Here is a 25,695-nt window from a genome sequence, read left to right on the forward strand (position 1 = left end):
CTGGAAGTTCAAAATAATTACCTGAGTTAAGGTGGGAGTGCATACAGCATGTAGTGTTTCTATTCATATTTATTGAATGTATGATATTTCAATCTAAAATCACTGGATAATACATCTCTGCTCAGTGGGAGCTTGGGGGTATTTTTCATTTTCTTTGTTGTCACTGTTAGCTTTCTGTTTCTCCTTGGTGGTTGAAACGGGTGACAGCTGATCGATCACTTCCTGCAGAATATCCTTACTTTCACTAGGAGGAAGATTGCTAAAGTAATACTGAGGTGCCAACTCTACGAACCTGTTGAGGAAGTAAGAGAAAACGTTATTATGTTTTTAATTGAATTTTGAAATCTTTGTATAGCTTTTATCAGGCTGGTACAAAAGAAAAGACCAGCAACATGTAGTATACAGCTGCAAAATGGATATTGCAACTCAAAACGAAAAACCATCTGCAAGATGTAGAAGTGATTTATGTTTTCAGTAGGATTGCTGGACCTGTTGTCCTCTTGTTATATTTCAGGTGAGCTACTTGTAGTTCAGTTCCCAGTGCTGCAGATTGCATTAAGTAGTAATTTTTCTGGATTTGAACATGTTTGGGGTTTGATATGAGTAGGAAAAAGGCTTTCTTATGACTGTTAGAAATAGGATAGCAAGGACAGTGAAATGTGTATTCTCAGTACAAATAGGTTTTTGCAGATGAAAGACTGTAGTCTTGTTCTGAATTTGTAAACACTTGGAATGGAGTGATTTGGCTGTCTGGGTGCGTTAACGTGGCAAGAAAGAAGATTTGCTGGAAAATAGCTTTCGGGGAACAAAACTTGCCAACTAAATTAATCTATAAGTGCACAAATGTGTTAACTTCTGCTCGATTTTTGCTCTATATTTTAACTTTTAAGGAACTTCTGCATCTTGTACGGTGTTTTTTGAATGGATGACTTGATAACAGTTACAGAAGCAGACACTGAGACTCACTCGGTACCTCAACAGATTGACTCACTTTAGGAAAAACAAAAGGCTGATTAAGAAAGGTTTTGTTTTGCATTAAAAGGATAGTGAGGATGGGGGGGATGCAGTTCTCCTTTTTTAGTAACTCTGAGCCCTAATGCAGTTAGTGCTCTGAAGAAAAGCAAAGGAATGAGGCAACGATAAACAGTGACAGAAGAATGCTGGCAACAAAGAAAGACAATTTATTCCACGTCTATTTACTAATTGGTATGAAGACAACCACCTTCTTCACCACTTCAATGATGCCAACTCCTCGTGCTTGCTTGACTAGGTATGAAGATTGTCCTTCCCTCTTTATCCCAATTTAAAATGTTACTTCATTTTTATTACCCTTGCCCAGAGAGAATCAGTTATATAAGGGACAATTTCTCAGCAAAACTAGGAGATAGCTGCTTTTATAACAAGGGAGAGGGAGAGGAGAAGACACAAGTTGGCTTCTCCAAGCATCGCTCTCGGTATGCACATGCTTCGTTACCCTGTTTATGACTCAAGTATTGCTTTTCTGGCAGAGAGATGAGGGAAGAAATGGTTTCACCTTTGTTAACTTACAGATGGGGTGATATTTCAGAGACCACTCTGATGGAATTGTCTTCTGAGATGCTGAACTCGTGGAACAAAACCCACTCAGGACTCCTCCTGGTGTTATAATATGATGAAAAAGGATGAAGCTTGGCTACTTGTCTGTGCGTTAGCATTAAGTAGTTACCTGAACCATCTACATCACGAGCAATCTGAAAACACAGAGAGTTATCCATTACTTAATGGAATGTACAGGATGCATAGAAATTAAGCTTGTATTCAGACAGTGGCATGGGGAGAGCCAAACCTCTTCCCATATTTCAGTGGGAAGCTAGGGACTGCTGAGGAAGTGTCAGTCTGTATTTGAAGGGAAACCATCTGCATCAAATAGTTCTGTGAAATGACTCTACGTAAGCTAACAATTCCGTTATGAGTTAACAATGCAGTAAGATAAAAGCATGCTATATTGCCTTACTTGCATAAAGTAGCCAGATAAGAGAGCTTTCTTAATGCTCAGTGTATTTTCTGGTGATCCAAAGTCTGGTGCTGAAATGGGAAGTTCAATGCGCTTCATAATCTCTACTAGTTCAGCTCTGATCATTTCTGCCATCCTCAGTGCAGAACAGCTTAGAAAATAATTACGGCACCATTTTTCATTACTGCAGCCTGTGGAGGGAAGAACAGTATTTTGGCTTAAAGCACAGTCCTGATAGGTGCTGCTAACAGAGAGATTGCTCTGTGAAATGCTCGTTGACTGGTGCAATAGATTAAAAGCATTTTGGAGTGAGTGGCTCTGTCAGAGCTGTCCAAAATGCTGTTATCGAGAGCCATATGGACCACTTAGGCTCATTGCTCTTGTTTGTAAAGTGAGTGGGCAATACATGGTATCCTTATGTAATATCAGATTTTAACTGTCTTTCTGAATCAAGACATAAAAATCTCTTACTTGGTCTGTAAAAAGTAATAGTTTTGCACAGAATGAGTAGCAACTGTATTTCCTGTTCTTCTGGTTTCAGGCCAGGATGCAGAACTGAGATCAGATTGGTATTGCTGCTGGTCATCACATGCTGTTAAGAGACAGTTTCTCTCGGACCTCTCCAGCATTCAGCATTACTGAGCAGAGCACGGAGCAGTCCCATGTCCTGCATCACAAAGGCACTGTAAGCAGAGAAGCTGCACTTCCTTCTCTTGAAGTGTCCCTGACAACCTTTTTTTTTTTTTTTTCCATATAGCATTTTCTCATACTTACAGACAGCTGATAGATGAACTGACCTGACAGTATGGGCCTCATTATCTGTAGTTTTTATTCAGTATACACAAATCTACCACTCCTAAGCTGAGTGAACCTGGCCAAGATGCATGAACACGAGTAAATGTTGTGAGGACCACCTGTCTGCTGGACTTTTAATTTCTTCCCATAAGCCTTTCTTTATGCATTAGGTATAAAACGTAGTGGTTGTTAGGTGCTGGGAAGTCAAGGCTGTGTTCGTGTCATGTCATGCCTTAAACCTGGGTTATGAGCACTTGAAGGAGGAAGCACCTTTCTGGTTTTGTACAGTGGCACATCAAATGACAACTGCAGTCAGCTGCTTACATATCCACGTTGGATAAGGTGGGCTGTCCTAGGCTACTTCTAATTAGTTAATAAACCAGTGTTATTTTTGCAGTGGCAGCTATCTTAGGTGACTCTTCTTGCAAATTGACAGTTCTAGAGAGGATCGTTTAAAAAGTGCTCATGAATCAAATGCAAACAATGACTGTTCTATTAAAAAAAAAAAAACAACCTTGTTACCACTGTGCTCTGTTTGATCTGAAATGGGTGCACTTACACTGGCCTGCAGAGTTTGTGCTGGCTTCCCTGAAGGCATTGAAGACATTGATGAGAGTGAAGTGATCTCCCGCAGGGTGTGAGAATTTTCTCCAGCAAGTAAGAGCAATCTCCTCTGTCCCAGAAGGTGTGTGCAGGAAGCAATTGGGAGCTTAGGAAAAAACAACATGGAAGCCAACAGTTATTAAAACTCATGTACCAACAAGGCCCTCTAGACAGCAGCTGCACTGGTGTTTGTGTTTCTTTTCCTCAGTTTCCTATGTTGGATTACTGCAGAACTGAATATGCTGCATTCATATTTATGTGGCTTTTCCTTCCATCTATTGTTAGTAAATCTTCACTATGAGCACCAAAGGTGAGCAGCCTTCTCCCCATACTGGTGCCAAAACTGCTTTGTAATGGCCTGGTCCAATCTATCCACAATCCAAGTGTGTGGTTTAACTTAGAAAAGAAGTAAATGTGCTTACGAAATGCCTGAGTTTGCCCTTATGTGCTAAACTTCTTCTGTTGTGATACTGTGCTAGCTAACTGCATCTTTTGAGATGGCTGAGCTTTTCACAAACTAAAATGTGCCTATACTCAGCCACTGATGTTTGTTTTATTTACCTCAAAATTTTATCATGTGAAGGCCAGCCCACTACAAATCAAACCATCTGGGGCATAGAAACAGTTTGTGCTGCAAGGAGATGGATTAGTGCAGCTTGACTTCCTGTACACGCATGATTTCCTTGCTGCTTAAGGCTTTGCTCCTCTCCCTGCGTTGAGGATATTCACTGTGGTCAGAGTCAACAGTTCAATGTTGTTTATAATTAGAAATTCCCCCTAATTTGCAGCTCTAGTCTGTAATAAACGTTTGTGAATGTAATGAGATAAAGTTTATTTTGAAGGATTGTTGTGTGTATGCTTTCTGGATTAGGTTGCCCAAGGAGGCTGTGGATACCTCATCCCTGGAGGCATTCAAGGCCAGGCTGGATGTGGCTCTGGGCAGCCTGGGCTGCTGGTTGGCGACCCTGCACATAGCAGGGGGTTGGAACTGGATGAGCACTGTGGTCCTCTTCAACCCAGGCCATTCGATGGTTCTTTGACAAAAGGCTGGAAGCTAATGGGACATGTGAAGCGTGGAAGTGGAGTGCTACTAACAAATCAGTGACTTGTGTTTCATTGCATGCTCAAAGCCTGGACTTGAACGGCCAAAGATACTCATTCAGGTGAAAAAGTGGAATATGAATAACGCAAGTTTGCCTTTGGGTTGCCTCTGTGAACAGCCTTGGGAAGAGTCTATGTGGATTTGGAGGTGGCAGAAGCCATGCAGCAAGACGTGAGTTGGGAGTACCTGTTACCATGGCTGCAATGGTGAGCATTTCATCAACACACTCAAATTCACAAGAAGCCAGAATTGATTTTGACAGCTGTGGATCCAGGGGAAATTCTGACATAATGATTCCAAATTCAGAGAGGTTTCCGTCGTTATCCAGGGCTGCTAGGTAATCGAGGTCCTCCAAAGCTTGCATCAGGCTTTCAGGAGCTAATAAAAAAGGAAAGATAATTCAGATTCTTGAGAATGGATTAAGTATTATTGCAGTTGTATGTTTCGTATGGAAAGCTTTATTTCTCATTATAATGTTTCGGTTGTATATTTCCTAGAACTCAGCCTCCATCATTTGATAGTGGGTAATGATTATAGGGCTGGAAATAGCTTCATCTGTTGTCTGTCAGAGCTGTTCTTATCAAAGGCCAATACTGCCTACTGACTGATGTTTTGCAAACCATTCAAAATTGCTCACAGAATACACATTTCTTTTGCATGTGCTGTTTTTAATGGTTGGGCAGAAGTTGCAGGTATTTGGAATATCTGCTGTTTTTTTTTCCCCTTGCAAATGGATGCACTTTTTTCGCTGTTCACACAAAAGGGAATCTTCAATGTTACCCTATTGTAGGCTGTAACTTCCTTACGACCTATGTGAGAAGTAAGAGGGGAGAGACTGAAAAAATAAGTTCGGGAACATAATTAGAGAGGCTGAGAGACTTGGGGGAAAAAGACAGAAGTGGCAGTTGGGTGAATTTGGGCCATACAGCCAGAAGGGAGCAAGTGTATGAGATTGCTGGAGGATCAGCTCCATTGGTTTTGGTCAGTGGCTTCCAAAGCTCACTCTGAGTGTGAGTACCCCTCCAAGGCATAGCTGTATCTTCCTTGTATGCATGAGGATGAATGAAATCAACAGTCCACACCATCAGCAGGTACAGAAAATGCCTGATGTGCACAGACACAAATATCCCTTTTCATCACTTCCCATTACATCTCATCAGTTATATCCCTTGAGAGACAAAAAAGGCACCATTTGCAATACATCTTCTGAACCTTTCAGCTGTGTGGCAGGAACCAGCACAGGGCACCGACAGAGACTCTCCTTTTTTGTTAAGTATCCTACTGAATTTCTCTCTCTTTATTTTCCCCTCCACTATTTTCCATCTCTTTTCTGGGTGTTTTTTTTTCAGCAGCAAATTGTTCGACTGGAAGAACCCAGAAGTGAAATCAGACCCTCACAACCACGATGGTAAGAAAACAAATCTACCAGCATATCAGAACAAAACAGCTATGAGAGTAAGAATGGGGGGGGGACGTCTGGGAAACCTGCTGATGAAGGCAGGTCCCTGAGACCAGACAGACACAGGAGAGCTTCCTGGGCAGCTACAGTGCAGGTGGGTTATAGATGAGAAAGTGAGCCTGAGAGCCAAACAGAAACTGCCAAACCTCCAAAAAGTAATGGCTGGAGCATCAGAGATGTCGGTGGAAATGGGGGCACTCAGGCAGTACAGCTCGTGGCTCCTAGCTCTTTTCAGAGCTAGATTTCTATTCCAGATTTTACAGTAGTAAATATCAGTATTTCTTATGGGTACTGGTTTGGTTTGATTTACAGCTCCTCTCCTATTGCTGCGGATGCTTTCCCATTATTCCAGTTTCAGAGCTGTTTGGTGTTTTTTTCCTATTGTTTTGTGAAGTTAAACCCCAGTCCCACTGAAGATGGTGGCAAAAGAGGTGATCCCTCACCAAAGCTGGAGCATCCGCAAAGAAAACACTTGGGGTGTTTAAAGAAATGAGAAGTTAACTCTGATGCAAAGTGGCAGAAAGCAGTTACCTGTGCCTGAAAATACAGGCAGGTTAAAGTCATCGTTCAGACATAGAGTAATTACTGGGAAGTCATGGGAAAGTCATTTCCAGAAGTCAACAAAGCAGTTTGTGCCATAGGTTATGAAGTGTACGGTTACAGGGGAGTCAGTTCTGATCCCCTGACAGCATCAGTCATTTGCATTTTTGTGCCCAAGGATGAGCTGCGTAAGCACAAATTACTTCCCCATTTTGCTATCAGTGTTTTAAAAAATAAATAAATAAACAAACTAACCCCTGGGTTTTATTGTGCTGGGAAGGACGAGATAGTAAAGGTTGATAAAGCAGGTGAAGGAACAGCAGTAAAGCACATAATGGAGTAGAGCTCAGTCTGCATTTTGAGGCACGCAATCAATAAAGAGCCATCATCAGGGCAGCAAAAGCTTGCCTCAGAGTTCCTCATGCTATGACGTGTAGTTTAACAAAATGCAAGCTAAATAAATAACATTAGTATAAATGTTTAAATATGGAGAGTTGCTCTTTAAAGAACAGATCCCTGCATTGTCTTAGAATGGCATTAGAGCAGCAGGCATCGTCCTTTTTAGGGCTGCTGCTGCCATCAAAGCCAACAGAGAGGCTTCCCCAGCTGCTGCCTTTGCTGAGCCAGGACATAAGCAGCTGCCCGGCCCTGCACCTGAGAAGAATTTCCTTATCCCTTTTCTCTCCCTTGCCTGTGTGCTTTGGCTGTTTAAGGCTGGATTGCTCAGGGCTTGTCTCAAGGAATCTGGGCTCCTTTTACTAATTACACACCTGCTCCTTGTCCTACTTGGGCTTTACAAAGCAAAGAAGTAGCTGAATGTTATCAACAACATCAGAATTGTTTATCTAGGGTTCCAAGCTGGCTGTAACTGATGGTCTCAGTGCCTCAGGCTTCTCACAACTTTAACACCAGCAGAGTTGTTTCTAAAGACAGCTGCAGCTTCAGTCTTTGCTGTATCTCATCCTGCAGGTCTTACTGCGTGATAAAATGAGTACAAAAAGTATTTTTCTTGATGCACCAGGAAGTGGCTGGTTGAGTGACTTGCCCAAAGTTCTACAAAGAATGAATGTTGAGGAGAGGATTTAAGATAGGGTTTTGTAGTGGAAATGCTGAGTCACGGCCTGAAGTGGTGATTGAGCACCTGGTGGAAGGCAGGGCCAACCCGGGGGAGCTCAGGTGCATGCAATGCCCCTGATTGATTGGAAAGGCTGGAGCCAGGATCCACCCCTTCCCAGCCCTCATTTAAGGGCTGGCAGTGGAGGTGAGGGTATCTCCTTGGAGTTCCCTGTGCATCTGAGGCTTTCTAAAGGTAAGTTGCTTTTCTTCCTTTGTTTCTGTGTTTGTTTTGCTGTGGTTTGTTCTCATTTGCTGCAGCCTAGGATTGCGCCACTCTGCTTTTATTGCTGTGCTTTCCATTGCATTTCAGCATTATGGATTTCTTGATGGATCTTTATTTCCAGAGAAGTAACTGTTAGGAAGTTAGAGCTGAAAGTGGGTGTCAGGATAACTGGTGGATAGTTGGAGCTCAGGCTGACACGCTCTTATGCTATTAATTCCATAGCAGTTTTCTTTACATTAGAGTTGGTCATTAAAATCCCTTTCCTAAACTCACAGCTTGTAGGTGTCCCATTTTCCCCTTCTGCTCTGTTTGTCCCAACATGTGATGGTCCCTGCAGGGCAGCCAGCATGGAGCCAACAAGCTTTTCATTACTCAGTGTATAATGCTTTAATTTCTGCATTTGATGCATTAAATAGCATAAAAGAAAGAACTGAACTGAGGGTGTAAATCTGCCGCTAAGTGCTCTCCTCATCTTCGTGGTTTGTCTTTAAAAACTACGTTAGGCTGTTTCTAATGAAAACAACACACTTTGTCTCTGAAACAAGATGAAATTAGCCACGCTTGTCCAATGCTCAGTATTATGGATGTTCCAGAAGTACCTTCTTGGAGTTATAATAGTACAGCTCTCAAACGTCAAGGCATCCATAGCCATCAAGTATTTTAACATGGAAGTTGCTGCTGATGCTGTGCTCATGCAGTATCAGCATTATTTATTTCATTGATTTCATTCCAACCAAGGTTGGAAAAGACCTCCAAGATGATCCAGTCCAACTGTCTGCCTGCTGCCAATATTTCCCTACTGAATCACGTCCTTCAGTACCGTGTCTGAATGTTTCCTGAACGTATTTCATATGAAAATAGCTTAGCCTTTTGATATTGATTTCCATCGTTTCAACAAAGACTTTTCCAGTTATGTGGGAGAACACGTAATATTGCACCCATCTCTAGGGAAAGAGTTCTTTTCTTCCATTATATAACGCCATAATCAGCTGGATCTGATTAACTGATAAAAATGCACGGACATCACTATTACAGTGGCACAGGAGCTCATGTAATGCACTTCAGAACTGCACTGCCAAATACATTTTCGTATGGCTCGTGAATCCTAAAAAGGGTAACGAGCCCGCTGCATTTGCTCATCTCAGTTATAGCATGAATTAAACGCAGCAGCTGTAAGCCTGACATGTTTGTTGCTCTCATAATGCAGTAATGAGTCAGAGTTAATCCCAGCTTTTATTTTTCATGGAAGAGCAGGAGGAAAAAAAAAAAAATAATAATCTTGTGCGCATTGTTGTTGAATAGGAATAAAATGTTTTACTGGTGTCATTTCTTTGCTGATCTGCTCTGTGTTCTCTGCTCCGCATGCAGGGGATGGACTGAAGAGGTGCTTCTCTTTAAATTCTTTGTGCTTCTTGGTTTTCTTCTCTTTTTCGTTGTTTTAAAAACTGAATTTCAGTGTGTTTTTGATTTATTTATTTATTGTTCACCAGCTCATGGCTGTACATTTGTATTTTGCCTCAGCGAAAGCATCACTTGTGTGAGGAAAAATTCGCCCTGCATTGACAGGTTTCCACCTCTCTTCTCCCATCTCCATTGCAAACCAAGCTTGAGTGGTCTGTCTTAGTATCTGTAAGCTCCAAACTTGGCTCACCTGAGACAAATAAGAGTGTGCTGAAATGCTGCCCTGTCTTGTTTGGTGTGTTTTTCCAGTTGATCTTATGCCATGTTTAGCTGAGGGTGGGCAAACTAGTAGAATCCATTGGACTCTGTGAACCCAAATGAACTGCTGCAAAGATAACAAAGCTTTCTGGGGAAGCTAAGAGCTGTTGTACAAGAAAGCATACATCCCATCTGTGGTGGCCATTCCCTTCACCTTTTCTGCAGAAGTCCCTTGCAGTTTGTAGACCACAGCTGCATGCCATCTACTTGAGCTGCGTCAGCTGATGTCACTAAACAGCTGAATCTCCTTGCAAATATCCTTACACACATAGTCCTGTTTCTTTCTCTCAAGAAAGAGAAGCAGAAAAAAATCCAATTAAGAATTCCACTTACAACGTAGCACTATGCCTCAATGCTGGGAGTTAAGCTTTACTGTGACTAATTAGGGTGCACCACATGGGAAGGACACGTGGTGGTTCCAATCCCACAGGTATATGAGGAAGGGGAGAACAGTTTAGGAATTCCTATTGGCACTAGAAAAGTGTCATAAATGAAAAAGCAACAGGTCATGTCATCCCCAAAGCAATGACAGCTGTAGGTCAGAATGGAGAATGCCCTTCTGTGGGAAAAGGACCCAAAATGCAAACTCAATAGAATAAAACAAAATCAGCAACTGCTTCCTTGCAGTCTTGCCTCAAAACTGAGCGTTCCCTGTCTCGTATTGAAAGTTAACCTGGGTTTGTTTTATCTGTGATGTCCTTAAAAATGGCTCACGGGAAATTGGCGGTGGGAGATGCTGGAGGATAAAGGCTGATTTCCTCTGAATGCGTCTCTGAGGTGGCGATGGTGGTTTAGTTGGGTTGTAAACTCCTGATTAAAGGAATATATCTTGCTTGGTGTCTGTGCCATGACTTGCACGATGGGGGACACATTTCAGGAAGATAGCGTGAAACCCGGGTGAGAAGATCCTTGGAATATTGATTTAAAGAAAATAGAAAACTCAAATTCCATTAGATACATTATGGTCTTTCAGAGCACGTGGTTCATTCTGGGAAGTGTTTTTCAAAGGGCGGCTATTGCACTATGAACCATCCCAACAGTGAGTGGTAAAAGCAGTGGCAGGGATATTGCAAGAACTTCGATAAGAGATGCCCTGTGAATAACAGGGCAAAATTAGTCCTGAAATAACCAGAGAGGTAATGTAAACTATATGGAAAATCGATGCATCGTTACCTGGCCTGCTTAGGAATTCACAGTGTCTGAAGCCAGCTATATCCATCCTCTTCAGGAAGAGCACCATGCTGGTTAGGTTGGATTCCTGTATTTTGGCTGGGAAATCTGGTTTCATTTCTTTGTACGTAAATTCTTCAGGATACAAACAGAAGAGTTTCCCTGGAAGAGTTTTTAGGAATGTTACGTTTTCTCATTTCTAGCATTGTCCCATTAATTTTATTAGTAGTTTAGGCTGATGGGTCGCAGTGTAGTGCTGGTAACTGTACCTGATGGAGACGTGCTCAGAATTTGTTTGTGCATCTCTGCCTGGGCTTTGCTGATTGGCTGTGTTGTAACTGAGTCTGCTCTGATTCTGGGATTGTACACCTTTAAATGAAAGAGACACTGAGCGTCAGGTGAGTGAGGACTACAAATGTATTAATGGTCTGGACTGAATTTTTGGCTAGGTTATTGTACACAGTGTGTAGTAACAGTTCCATTTCTCCTTATAGCGCATATTTCACCAGCATGGAAATGAGAGCAGTCCATGCTCCAATAAACTGACAGATGCTTAAGTTCTGCAGTAGCTCTGTGGATGTGACCTTAAGATAGGTGATCTTTCTGAAGAAATGTACTCTACTAAAGCATAAGGCATACATCTAACGGTATCACCAAGAAAAGCATCAGAAAATCATATTTATTCCTTCCAGTGACAGAATCCCAGCTCTATCTGATAACGTTTTGTACCATAATTCTGGAGTTCTGTCTTTATACCAAAGCCTAAGACAAAGGGCTGTCATCAACACATACAAGGCCCATTCTATGTTTTCCCTTGTTGCTCTTATTCTTTTGTTTTGATGGAACTAAGGAGCTGGTTCCCTCGCTTTTCCAGCCACCAGGTGATGGCCAGAAGCTTCTGTACAGATCATGGCCGGATAAGGCTGTTTTCTAATCAAGTCATCTAATGTGATCTTGTCTGCTTTAAGCAGAATTTTAATCAAAAAGAGAAAATGTGTTTCAGTGCAAGGGACAAATCTGTCTTCCAGTGGGTATATTCATCACATATCCTGCCCGCCAGACTTCAGTGGGATTTCCTTCTGCACAAAACCTTACCTGCTTTGAGCTGACTTCCAGCCATGTGGATTGAATGCACATTTGATTTGCTGAGAAATGAATATTAGAGGACTGAGCTTCTGCTGTTACGACAAAGTAATTGAGTTGAAGGGGTAAAAATGGCATAATTGATAAAGGTAATGTGACAGCCATCAGGGCTGTGCTGAAACTGATTTGTTCCCATCCCAAGCACTGCATTCTGCTTCAGACCAAAGTGGAAGTGAGATTCGTTTCAGTCATCACCTGGAACAACAGCTGTAGTTTCAGAAATGACTGCGTTATGCACAACCTCATTGAAAACTGCATTTCAGCCTTTGTTCCTTCCCTACAAAAGTATGCCTATTTTTTTTTTCCCCTTGGCTTAAGGCTGAGTTATTTTATAACCCCCAAATGAGAACCTTTAAAATGGCAGTGTTAGACTTGAGGTGGTCTGAGAGGTGGTGTTTGTTCCCGAGCCTGAACCAACCATCAAGGCTCATCAGAATTAATGATCCCTGCTTGAAAACGGTAGGAAGACATAAGTTCAATTTGGGTGATCCAGTAGTGGATTATTTAAAGATACCCTGATCCTTTGGCCTATTACTGGGATCTCCCTTTTGCCCAGTAGGATGTGTTAGGGCAGCTACACACCAAAGTGCAGCTTTCCAACACAAAGTGATTCATTTCTGTGTGGTTGCTTTTCCTTTAGGACTCAATATCAGTTTTTTATAAACAAAATAAGCTCACTCCAGTTTTGCAGCTGCACCATTTCCTCCCAGAATAGGGTGAGAAACAAGAACTGAGGACACAGAATGAATTCATTCGTTCAGTAAATTGCAGCATTTCGAGATAACTTGGAGGGAAGCAGATATGCCAGAGGAGCAGAGGCAGCTTTAAAAAGATGTGGTTCTGTCTGAGCATCCTTCTGTGTTATGTGATCTGGGGCGTTACACTGCTGGTGCGGGAATTAATGAAACAAGGAGTGATGTTAATCTCCCAAACCCACAGGTAGCCAAGAGATGACGATATTTTGCTCCGTGTGTAACTGAAGACACACTGATGTCTGTCATAGTTATATAAATTTTGGTAATTGAAACATTAAAAATACTATAAAATCTGGCTCGCAGGAGTATGGAAAATACGTGATTCTTTAGAAGCTATTTGCACCAATCTGCACCTTTCCCTGTGAAACAGTTTGTTACGTGGTTTGTTTGGGGCATCCTGGTTTTGCTCAGCATTACTGACCTTTCTTCTTTCCACACCAACGTCAATGACAAATGTTATGTTCTTAATCCGAATCAAAGATCCTCCAGAGCTTGTGGTAAGTAGCACTTTTCTTCTGTATTTCTGGTAGCATTTCTGTTTGTCTTGGTTTGGTTTGGGAATTAAGTCGTTTCTTGTGGGGTATAAAGGAACTGGGATGAGCTCTCCGAGGTCAGGATTTGAATTGGACTGTTCCTGTCTGATCATTTGGTAGGCTTTATCGATGTCCTGTAATCAGGAGAAAGATGTAATGCTTTACTCATTAATATGACAAATAAATGTAGTCATTTAATTATAAAGTACTTGTTTCTGAAATAAACTTGAACCACATATCAAGGTATAACATTTTAATCTTACAAGAATAACTATTATAGCATAAAGCCAAAATGGATCATAACTACATGTGGGAATTGGGCAACTGTACCAATTGCAGAGCAGGGAATATCTGTGCTGTTTCCTGAGATGTCTTTTTTTCCTGTTCAATTTTCTAAATACTTATCTCTAGATTTAATCGTATCCGAACCAACCTCCAGGGGAAGACAGATGTGCATCAGTGTAGTATGGGAACGCTGAGGATGAGAAGTTATTAAATGGCCCCTAAACTTTATGCATATGCAACATGGAGGATGGATCCACATTCATGATTTAGGTCTAAAGAGAGGGTTTGTTTGCTAAAAAATGGTCTTGTGTGCAGGGCTGGGAGTTCTGTAGCAGATACTCCAGTGCCCCACTGGTGTCCCCTTTCCAGCTAGACCCAAAGCTGTGGATGTGGCCGTGTCCCCAGGGGTGGCTGCCTCTGGGCACAGCGCTTGGGCAGAGCTCTTGCTTGGGTCGCAACAAGTCGTTTATAGGTTATATGAAAACACAGATGAGAATCCTTTTTTTTGATTGAAACCATCAATGCTGGAGCCTGTCAATCACTCACTTGTTCGCATGCCAGGAAGATGACGATGTCACCCTTCTCCTTCGTATGGTGTAGCTCAAAGAGCAGCCTCAGTGCAGACAGAAAATGGTCCTTTGGCATGCTGCAGGTGTACACCACCTCTGCCTGGTGCTCATTTTCCACCCGGATGAGGGGGACGCTGCCACAGAAGTCCTGCAGCTTGCTGGACATGTGGGGGGCAGTGAGTATCACCAGCCTGAGGGCTGGTCTCGCTCTCAAGACATGTTTAAGAACACCAAGCAGCACATCAGTGGGAACAGTTCTTTCATGCACATCATCCAGAATGATAACTCCATAAGAGTTCAGAAGAGGAGCAGACATCATTTCCCTCTGCAGCATATCATCTGTGCAGTATCTGTGCCATACAAATGGAAAACTGTGAAAAGTTTCAGGGAATATTCGGGTTTGACTGTATAAAATTAATTCAGGGTCTTGAGGACAGCTTTGCTCTTTCCGTTCTAACAAGAAAGATTTGATAAGAACAGATACTGTCTGTTTTGTAGGCTACCACAGTCTCAGCAATCTAAATTCTTTTTTAAGTGTCTGAAAAATCAATGAAAGTCAGTGTTGCTAAATGGCATTATAGTTGAAAGGACAGGATGCTCAAGGCAAAAGAAGAAATAATTCCCCCCTAAGACCATAACTTACCTTTCTTTTCATCTTCCAAACTTTCTAAGCATATTGCATGCTGCAACAAATCCTTGTGCTGTGAAGTAGTACTTTGAGATAAGGAAATGAAGGTATGCACACACACAGGGCAGTGCCAGAATGAAGACGAGGGATTGATTCATACTGTAAAAGTTCTCCCCACTTCTATTTCTATGACTATTTAGGGAGATGGAACTAGATGAGGGCGGTGGGACTAGGGGGCCTTCCAGGTCCCCACCAACCCATGCCATTCTGTGATTTCTATTCCTGCTACTCACAGGTTGGTTTGCTTCTATTTTTTTTATTATTATTTTAAAGAATATATATATTTTTTTGCTGTGTTGCTCAATAGGACCTTGAATCTTCTTGATCGAGGTTTTGACATGTGGATGTTGGATGAGGATAGGGTTCACCCCCCTTTCCCCATGTACTGCAGGGTGAGAGTCACGCAGTCCCTCTAAAAATAAAGAAAGAGAAAGGGCACGCAAAGGAAAGAGAGGCTGAGCTAAATTTGTTTTCTTTTTTTTCTTTTTTGGAGGTGCTGAGAGCTGTGGTTTGCACTGGAAATGCTTATGTGGCTGAGAAGTGGCTGGAATTTTGTGCACCACTCCTGACATATTAAGGAACTTTCAGAGTGGGTCAGAATCTGAATCCCTGTGCTGCTGCTACCCTCTGCCTATTTTTAATACGTTAAGTACATTTCTTATCCTCTGAAAATCCTCAGAGAAAGAAAGAGCAGAATGATATGGAGTCTGCTGCGGTGGCAAGGTGTTGTGCAGGTACATGCATTACCCCATCAACATCTCTACAACAGTTCAGTACAGAACACCTTTTTCAGCCTCCATCACAAGGGTTGGAGCTATGTGGACCTTGAGGTCCCTTCCAACCCAACCACTCTGCGGCTCTACAATGAGGGTACACATTAGGGGTGAGAAACGCACCAACCTGAGGATGGTTTCCGTTGTGCAGCAGCTCTCGAAGGGGACAAAGTACCCCACTTCGTGGCCGATGTTGACATCCATCTCATCAGCTGCACGCAGGGCCAGCCTCACCGCCACCTGCCCGCGTGCCTGGGAGCACACTGCTGCACCATGCCTGCAGCCAGCAGCCAGGCAGTGCTCAGCACACCACTGCGGGACCTGCAATGGGAAAGGACAGTGCTTTACACCTCTAACTGGGACTGAAATGCAGAAGGAGAAGCATGGGAGAACAGAGCCTGCCTGAGCATCAGGTAAGTATCATTTTAGGTAAAATACTAGCCTTACGTGTGTGTTGCATCTTGTTAACCTTGTTTTAGGACAGCTGAAGGAGCTAATACTTTGTTAGTAAGTAGTTTGTTGGTTTTATCTAAATTGCAGTTAATTGCGTGGGACAGAGACTCTTCACTCCAGGAAGTCTCTTGGCTTCAGGCAGTATGAGCATTTTCTAAGGCTGATTTTTGCTTGAAAATTCTTCTCTGCTATCTGGGGTAACTGGTTTCAGTTGTTACATATAGACCAGGCTCTGGGCAGCCTGGTCTAGTGGTTGGCGACCCTGCACATAGCAGGGAGGTTGAAACTATATGATCATTATGGTCCTTCTCAACCCAGGCGATTCTATTATATATTATTATGGCAGTAGACTTGAATGCTCCTATTGGATATTGGCTCCAGTGATGTGTTTTACCATTCGTTCTCTAAACTGTGCATTCTTGCAAAGAAAGAAACGCACTGCAACTTCAGTAGAGAAGGGTTATATCTGATGTGCTCTGTAGCACAGTGAGAGTGTATAGTTGGTGGGTTGTGAAGCTGAGATGTGATGTATTCCACAAACAAAACAAAATTTTACAGTGCGTGTACTGATATGTATAAGAGTATTTTATACATGATTTTTCCCAAGGTTATTTGTATATTTGGTTCTGAACTTTGTATGACAGGATGTTATACAAGCATTCGTCAGTCAGTGTTTAGAAAGGGCTCGATGTTTTGAAATTTAATGTTCAGAATGTAGGAAGTTGTCATTTGAGATTTCTGTTTATTGTTTATGACACTGCTTTAGGCAGTCGCTGACTGAAATGTGTTGATCTTCAGTGCCCTGGAGCCAGAAGGACGCTGGGTGAGTAAAACAGGTTGTAAGGGACCGACAGAAGTAAGCATGGATTGCTTGCAAGTGCTCACGAGAAGTTATTTGTGCATTTATATGTATTTTTGCATCTGTATTTGAGTGACTGCATCTTCTGGAATAGCAGCAGCTCACTACTGACCAGAACCAGGCACCAGTATAACATGCATCTGCGTATTGGTGAATCTGGTGTAAGTGAAGGGTGGTAGCAGTGAGTAGTAAGCTGAACGCATTTCTTTTTCTGCTTAAAAATCTGTGCTAGCACTATTAATAGGTTTATTTAATAGTGTTACTACTTCTTAGTAACTCTAAGTGTGCAGTAGTCAACGTTCTAAAGATAAAAACCCAGCAGAGCATTTTCTCATACTCACCTGGGAGCTCTTTCCAGTCTTCGCATCTCCTGACACAATCACGATTTGATGATGAAGCAAACTTTCCATAAAGGCACATCTCACCTTCCATACTGGCAGCTCTTGTCTTTCTTTCATAAGCTTATAGTAACGGGAAGAGTAAGGCAAGCCGTCGAAAGGATTGAGCTCTAAATCCTCTCCATACATCAGTATCTCTTCTTCCTCACCATCACTGCTGTCGAGTAGTTCTGAAATGCAGTGGCTCTCTGGAGAAGCGTTCGAAAAGTCCATTTTTTTTCTTACATGAGCCACTGCCAGCAAAACCACATTAGCACTGGAGGGGGAACTTTGTACTGACGGGTCACGCGGGCTCTGCAAACCTGGGGAAATCCATTCCTGCTTGCTTTGGGATCAGTGCTTCCCAGCTCTTCAGCTGAAAGGTTCACCTGATTCTCTGCCTTGGGGTCCAGCTTCTCTGATCATACCGCTCCAAACCTCAAGAAAACACATCCAAAATGTACTCCGAGCTTCAAAGCAGCATTGATTGACCCAGCAGATGTCTAGCAGTAGCGCTTCTTGTGCTTAAGCAACCTCTTAAAGTAGCACGAGCAGCAGGCAGCATCTCTGCTGCTGTGGAATAACGTGGAGCTGACAGGACGTGTTGTTGTCCCTGGGCTGCTCAGTGCTACTAATCCCAGCACAAAGGCTTCATCCTGCGAGCAGAGCTGGCACTGCACTGCTGGGAACAGCCAGTAGCTCAGGTTTGTTGGTTTAGAAAGCAGCAAAGTGTCTTTTCATGCCCTGAGTGTGTTAACTCTGCTTCAGAGTGCTGTAAGGCTGTAATTAAAAATCTAAACTGTATTTAATGCATTAAAATAAAAATAAGGCAGGAAGATGCTGATTCTAACACTTCAGGTATACTGGAAAGATGAAGGAAGCACTGATGTAAAGTAACTCTGACTCTTAGGACTCAAAAGTAGCAAAACAGAGGCTCCTAATCTTGACTGTCTGCCCCATAACGCAAATATTAGACAATGCTTCCAGTTGCAGAGGAAAGCCTTTTGTTGAACAACATGCTGATAATGCCTTGACAAGCATGCTATGAGCACAATGCTCTCGTGCTTCTCCTATATCGAGGTTTCTCTGTATAAAGTAATATAATAAAAATTCTTGCCTTTTTTTACAGACTTTTCTTGTTCCGTTGTTTTGGGATACAGTGCTGCTGTATCCCAAAATGTGCTCCTTTATGACAGCAGCATAGAGAACCAACAAAGTAGGAGAAAATATCTTTGTTCAGCAGCCGGAATATCTCAATCTGAGTGAGATGAGTTACATGCTGCTCCCAGAATAGGCTGTTGTTGGCACTCAGCGTGGCTGGCAGTTGGGGCTGACTGACTGCCCAGTGTGGGGGCCAAAGCCAAATGCAAACTGGAGGAGCAGCCCTGGAAGGCAGAGGGACGGGTGATTGATCTGTGCTGCACAACGTGCCTCAGGTGAGCCATCCGTGGGGACACTGCTGATGGATGGCCATCCCCGTGAAGGTGACAGGAGTCTACATGTCATGCTCAGTGACACTGAGTTAGGTTCATGTTCGGCTGGGGATGGAGCTTCTCTTCCTGCTGTGACCTTGGTGGGTCCCTGGGCCCCTCATGATGTATCTGATTTTCTGTCACATCCTTCCCTGTTTAATTGCATGAAATCCTTGTGAACTTGCTATCTCTGAGATCTCTGCCTCTCTCAAATGTGGTTGAAATCAGTCAATAGCACATTCTAAGGGAGCTAACAGAGGGCATTCCTAGAGGTTGTTTCTCCTCAAAACCCAGCTTAAATGACGTAAATTGAAGAGGTGAATTGCTATTATGCTGCATTTTTTTTTGCTACTCATTTTTCAGATGGGGTAGCAGTCTGTTCTCTTTAATTTCTTCAGCTGCAGCAGAGGTTCACAACATACGAGGGCAATGATATTTCTTTGCTCACTGGGGTTGGAGCTAGATGATCACCAAAGTCACTTGCAACCCATGCCGCTCTTTGCTATGATTCTATGATTGAACAAATTTGAATTTCTGATTGTATCTCAACCCTTGTTTTGTTTTTACTTTTTCATACCTGTAATGGAAAGGGAAAAGCTTAAACAGGTTACCAAATCAAGAAGAATTTCTGCTCTTTGGAACCCAGATACAACAAAACTAATGTTCTGATTGTGCAGGTTTTAGTAGAACAAGTTGTTAACTGATTTAAATGATTTGCTGTGGACAAGCTTTATTCTGATATGCAGCCAGGTACCAATGGAGCACTTTGAGCCTCTTTGTGTAGCACCAGCCCAGCAGCTCTGCAGCCAGCATCCCTGGCAATTGAGGAGGCCAAAGAACACAGCCAAGGGCTGGGCTGGGAGCATGATTGAGCATTGCCTATGTGAATTCAGGCATCCAAGCAGCAGCAGCTCTGCTGCTCAGTGTACCTCATTGCTGCAACTCAGCCATCTTAATCCAGAGCAAGTTTCTGAACTTGTGTTTCTAGTCCTTAAGAGTGACCTCAGGATGCCCACCTGCTCCCTGTTGCCCCTCTGTGCCACCTGCTCTGAACTTTCTCATTGAACATCTCCTGTAGGTCCACCTCACGTGAACTCAGGGCCACCACATGTGCTCCTGGCTTTGGCTTTGCTGTTGGGCAAGGTCTCTTCTTCCTCATAGAGCGTTGCACTGTTTTCTGAGAGGGCTTGTTTGTCTCTTCAGATTGCTGCCATTCCATCTTTACTGGCACAGGCTGCCCAGGGAATGGTGAGGTCACATCCCTGGAGATGTTCCAGAACAGCAGAGATTTTGGCACTGAGGGTATGGCAGTGGGTATGGTGGGGTGGGCTGGGGTTGGGCTTGGGGATCTTTGAGAGCTTTTCCAACCTTCATGATGCTGTGATTCTAGCAGGCCCTTTGGGATTTGTCAGATGTACTTTTTCACATAATACAGTGGGATCTAGTTAATTACAATAAATAACAGGAATGCCCACTGCTGATCAGTGCTTGGAGTAAAAGGGAGGATAAGCTGCTGTCAAAGATATCAATGAGAACTTTGCCATTGGTTTAAATTACACTCTGTGTTCAGTGCTTATGATAATGTGTTGTAGCAAAGCAGTAAATACGGTGTTACATATTCTCTATCCTTAATAAAGCCTTGCTAATATAGGGACTCTTCAGAGCTTTCCCATTAAATCTTTGAGAGGAGGAGGATTTTCTGTGCATAAATTATATAAATTAGTAGTATCAGTGGTAATACAGTGCTCTTTCTTTCTTCCATTCTTTTCTTCCCTGGTTTTGGCAGCAATAGTTTACAACAGTAATGGAAACTTAAGGAGGTGACTTCTTTCCCAAAAATGTCATTTAAATACAGGGCTTCAGATTAAATTTTAGGCGGTATTAAATCCCCATTTCAGAGCTTTTCCATGATAAAATAGGACAGGACAGGGTGGGTGTCCTTGTGTATAACACACGTGGAACCTGTATGCACAAACCCTCTGGATTTGATTGCAGGGGGAGCAGTGCCAAGCACTCGTAGATCCTGGAATTGAGGACATCACTATGATTTATGGAGTCCTATTACTAAAAACGACACTTTAATAGTCTCTGCAGGAATATTTTTTTGGTTGCTTTTTATATTCATATTCATATGAAAGTTTGGTGCCCGGCCAACAGACAGCAAGCAAATGTGGAAAAAGATCCCTCTCACTGGAAGAGTGTGTTAGCATTTCTGTTGGCCTACTGGCAGCAACGTTTAACCTTGCTTATGCTGTAACTGTATTACTGCTTATTGAGTACACTGTAAAATTAAAATAGAGCATTTCCCTCCTATCCAATAGTTCTGAGTTGCTCTTCTATGGTGTTTTAATTTCCACTTGCGACTTTGTTGGTTGGTGAAATATTATTAGTTCTGTGTTTTCGCTCCTGATATATTGACAGATTGGTTCAGAACAAAGTGTTTCAAGTCAGCAACCAAAAAGCCAACCTTCAGCTCACTGGTTGCCCAGTTTTGAATGAGAACGTTGTGTTTTTTTGAGCTGGAACTTTGCCTTTTACGTGCACAAGCAGTATACTTGCTTGATTCCAAGTCTTCCTTTGCACATTTATTAGGGCAAAACTATGAAAGATGCTTCTTGTTGTTTTTTTTCTTGTTTGATTGCGGATTGAGATGGGAATTCAATTAAAAATCACAACATAGCTGTTTTAGATAATAATTATGTAAAAAATAATAAGAAAAATCTTTTAAACTTCCTATCAAATTTATTAAGACCAGAAAGTGTGACCATGGAGCTGGAGCCTTGAGTGGGTGTTTCTGGATTAGTATAATGCTACAAGACTTTCAAGATGATGTGATTTAAATTCTGCCTGTGTTTTCTTCCTTCACTTGACTCCCCCCAACAAGTGACTGTTTTTCTCCTCCCCACCTCAAATAAGTTAATTATTGACTTGAATTAGATTCAAACCAAGAAAACATTCTCTTTTCACATGTAGTCTTTAATGGCCAGAGGCTGCTTTGTCGTTCCAGCAGACTCTGGTACAGTGTAGTGGCTTTGCTGAGCTCAGCTGTGGGAATAACTGCTGATTTCTGCCAATGGGTCATAGTGAGTTCAGGTCTTAATATTTTGAGATGCATTTGAAGTACATTTTATTTTTGAAAAGAGAACTTGTACAGATTCTGTAGTTTATTAATCACTTATTTCCCTCCTCATCCCAAATCAGCAACGTGGGCAACTTTAATTGGAGAAAACCAACATACTTTTGTAGACCCGGTCCCGTGAGATCAGTGTATGGAACTAGGCTTCTTTCTGTGCCTGGGAGTCAGGAAAAGGAGAAGATGAGGGAGGTTGGAAACCACTGCCAGAACCACCCCATCCCCATGTCTCCTCCAGGATGGGACCACGAGGACTGGCTTGGTATGGGGCAGAGCCTGAATGCCACAAACTTTAGGAACAAGAAAGAAAGTTCATAAAGTTCTTGTGTGTTACCATAGGTATTATCAATGCGTGCTTAGTAAAAACCTTTGGCTATCTCATTACTTGCAGTTTAGCTGTGTTAGGACATTATCCCCAGAGCTATCAGCCAGCCATCAGAGCTGTTTGTTTGCTCTTTGTTTGACTGTTGGCATAAGATGTAAGCTGGTGGCTGTGCTGATCTTTTGCAAGTACTTTTTCTTTTATCCTGAGCTGTTTTAGAGAATGGCTGTAAGTGTTGTTTAAACACCAGGGCATCTTAAGAAGACAGATGATAGGAGGTCTAAATGGAATTTTATTCTAATTTATCAATGTTTTTCTATGTAATCGGATATCTTCATCTGCTTTCTATTCTCTTTATGTTGTAGAAAAAGCAAGGCCAGCATTTTCTTTTCAAGCTGTTAGCATAACAGCCAGGCGTTCTTTAGGCTTCACGCTTTCCAGAGCTGGAACAGCAGGAGGAGGAGGAGGAAGAAATAAAGATAATTCATCAGGAAGAGAATAAAGGGTATTTTGCAATTGGAACTGAATTGAGATGAGGAGTCAGTGAAGCAGTGTTAGCATGGTTTGTTCCAAATGACAACAGAGGAGCCTGGGCACGGGCCAGGCCATCTGATGGTGGTGACAAACCTAGTGGGGCTGGAGGAACACCGGGCTGCTTGTTGGGGCTTCAGCTCTGTGCACCACTGGGAAATGCTGCCTGGAAAGTCTCTTGGAGCGAGCTGGGAACTGGTTGTAGTGACAGGGTTGTGTTTGTCTTTGAATGCGAGGGTTGAAATATGTTCATGGCCTGGAACGTGACTTTTGGGTAGATAAAGTGGAACATATGGAGGGGATGTGGAGCAGTGAGAGGGGAAGGTGTGAAACGCGGTAAAACACGAATTTAGCAAGGCACCTGCATTTATGGATCGTGGCAAATAGCAGCAGCGATGGGCTTATGGGCAGAGGAGAAGGGACCACGTGGTGGGCAGAATTCCATCAGGCTGGGGCAAAGGAGCCATTGTTTCACCCAAAAGTTTGAGGAGGACCTACAGAGGTTTCCCCGATTGCCTAATTCAAACCCAACGGTGCTTTGGGCTCCAGAAGAGAGATTTGCGGAGAGGAGCGGAGCAGTGGGACTGGCAGCTGCTTGCAGACTGGCTTCAGTTTTCTTTACAGCTTTTGGCAGCAGACACAAAACTTTCAGACGGGTCATTGCTGTTGTGGTGGCTGATAAGACAGGGAAGACTCTTCAGAATTAATCTGCTGTGTTTTAAGATATGACAGCCTCCTCTTTAGGATGCAGCTGAAGGGGTTTGTTTTTATATTTCCCTGATAAAATGTCAGCCCCTCTCCAAGCATTTTTATGCCACAGGTGTTCACCTTTCTCTATGCAGAGCTTTATTTGGTGTTCTGTGGTTATGGATTGCTGAAATCTTAGATCAAGCAGAGTGGAAAAAGCATGTATAATATTAATCTAATTCTTGATATAAAAAGTATTTCATATCTACTTTTTTTTTTTTTGTAAGAACAAATTTGATTGATTTTCTTCAGGAGAACTCCGAGAATGTTCATTTATTTGTACTTGCTCGCCTTTCAATAGCTTTGAGCTTACAGCTTAATAACCTGGTGAATGCAGCATGAGAGGTGAACACGTAAATGTTGCCCGTTGGAGATGCTCTCTGGTAGATGCATACTGCAATACCACCAAACACGATGCCGCCAATGAAAAAAGTGAGGCCTAGCGATGGGAACGCAGCCCGTGTGCTGAGGCCGAGCTTTGTCTGGGCTGCTGTTGACGTGGCTCTTTTCCTCTGCTCAGACAGACGCTGTCACGGGGAGCTGGCGGGGGTCCGTGTGCTCTGAATAGAGAAATTTGTTTTGTTTTGGCATTAGGAGGCCTCACTCATGTGACACCGCTTTGGCTCAGCGCCTCTGGGCTGCGTTTGGTCGCTGTCACAGTTGTGCTTTGTTGCGGTCATCTGCAGAGACCCAGGAAGTCCCGTTTCTCTGCCTTGGCCGCCATTTTGCCCGAGCTGTTGCAAATTTTTTGTTGACCCTAATCGGGTCAGTGGGAGTTTTGTTACAAACTTAAGCCTGGTCAGGCTTCGTTCTTTGACTTTCGCCAGGCAGCTGCTATTGGAGCCAAAATGTTAGGGAAGGTGGTGTGGGTTGGTGTGGCTATGGTCTGCCAAATCAAGGCTCCTTGTTACTGCGCGTAGAGGTAATATTTAGTGTGAATGTCAGCTTCATTACAGATGCAGAACTAAATGCTTGGCCTTTGAATTTAGTGGGAGTTTTGCCATTGATATCAAGCAAGCCAAATTTTCTTCTAGAAAATGTTGATAATAGATCTGTGAGACATCTGTGGTTGAAAGAATTATGGAAATAGCTTGTTTTCCAAAAGCAGAGTAACCCCTCCTGTGGGGTCAGACCTGCTTACGGTTTCCAGAGGCAAGCAGAAGAGTAAATGTTAGATAATGAGTGATCTCTTGATCCTGAATTTCTGTTTGCCTCTGTTGAAGAAAGCAAATGCAATTTTACATGTTGATTAGGAGGAATAACTGCGTTATTACTTTTCCTATGTTCTCATTAACTGTTGCTCCTACTGAGATAATTTCACGTATTTTATTTCACCTTAACTTTGGAGGTTTCCAGAAGGATAACTTGAGCTCTCTCCTTTGATAGTGGTGAAGCAGACTTTTGGAACCATTTTGTGGTGTGTTAGGAAGGACAGTATGGTTGTGGCAATAAAATCCAGTATCTATGATCATAACAATTACTTCATTTAAGTTTTTTAGAGCCTCTGAAACAAGAGGTGAATTTTGCATGCCTGCAGTGTATGTGCATAAAAGGTAGCATCTTGCTTTAGAGATCAGAAAAACATTGCACGGACTAAACTGTTGCTTATTTTTACAAATTACACATGCTCAATGAACTATTGAATATCCATGTTTACCTAATTGCTATTTCTACACTCTTTACAGTTGCTTTCAGTGGTGTCCTTTATTGGATAAGTCATGAGGAAGCCTTACACAAGCAGGATAACAGTCCCAGCCCTGACAGTGCATGATGGCTGGTGGGGATCTGTTCCAGTCCACCTGAATGTGGTGAGAATCACTCACGGGGTGTTGTGCTGCACACTATCTTTAGTTGTAAAACCATGCTCATTGACATCTGCGTGTGAGTGGGGAATGCAGCAACCACATTGTGTTCTAATTTGGGATGAAACCAAACCAGATACTCATCAACCTCCCCTCATGTATGAATTCAGCACTGCATCCATTCTGCTTAAGTTTGGAAAGTTGGGCCAAATTTTAATTGTGCTTGCAGAGGCTGAGAAGAGAGTGCCCAGAATGGATTATAAAGGTCTGAAAGAGAAGGAATAGCGAAGTATTGGGTTGAGAATTGGCTTCTTTCTCCTATGCATTTTATTGTTCAGTGGGTTTAAAGTACAGCACGTTGTGGGGAGGCTTTCACTGTCCATGGAAAATGTGATTTCCTTGGTCAAAATGGCGAGAATTTTTATAATGCTTTGCAGATTTTAGTAATGTTTCATAATTAGTATTATAACTGTCTTACATATAGCACAGCACTACTTAAAGGACAGTATTTGCTACTGTTAAAGCATATCCAG

At 42.6% G+C, this 25,695-nt stretch overlaps 1 protein-coding gene across 1 annotated transcript; it reads right to left on the reverse strand.

The window, feature by feature from the left end:
• On the reverse strand, nt 1-19,786 carry DHX32 (DEAH-box helicase 32 (putative)). The gene is made up of 12 exons (XM_003641504.5): nt 19,644-19,786; nt 17,120-17,501; nt 15,594-15,787; nt 13,983-14,355; nt 13,040-13,285; nt 10,990-11,089; nt 10,724-10,882; nt 4,680-4,871; nt 3,348-3,497; nt 1,994-2,184; nt 1,549-1,730; nt 1-292 (listed from the first exon to the last, which is right to left on the reverse strand). The coding sequence occupies exons 1-12, from the start codon at nt 19,784-19,786 to the stop codon at nt 100-102; spliced, it is 2,505 nt and encodes an 834-aa protein (XP_003641552.4). The 3' UTR covers nt 1-99.
• Nucleotides 19,787-25,695: the final 5,909 nt, after the last annotated feature.

Source organism: Gallus gallus, chromosome 6 (genome assembly GCF_016699485.2).
Source record: "Gallus gallus isolate bGalGal1 chromosome 6, bGalGal1.mat.broiler.GRCg7b, whole genome shotgun sequence".
Taxonomy (NCBI): Eukaryota; Metazoa; Chordata; class Aves; order Galliformes; family Phasianidae; genus Gallus; species Gallus gallus.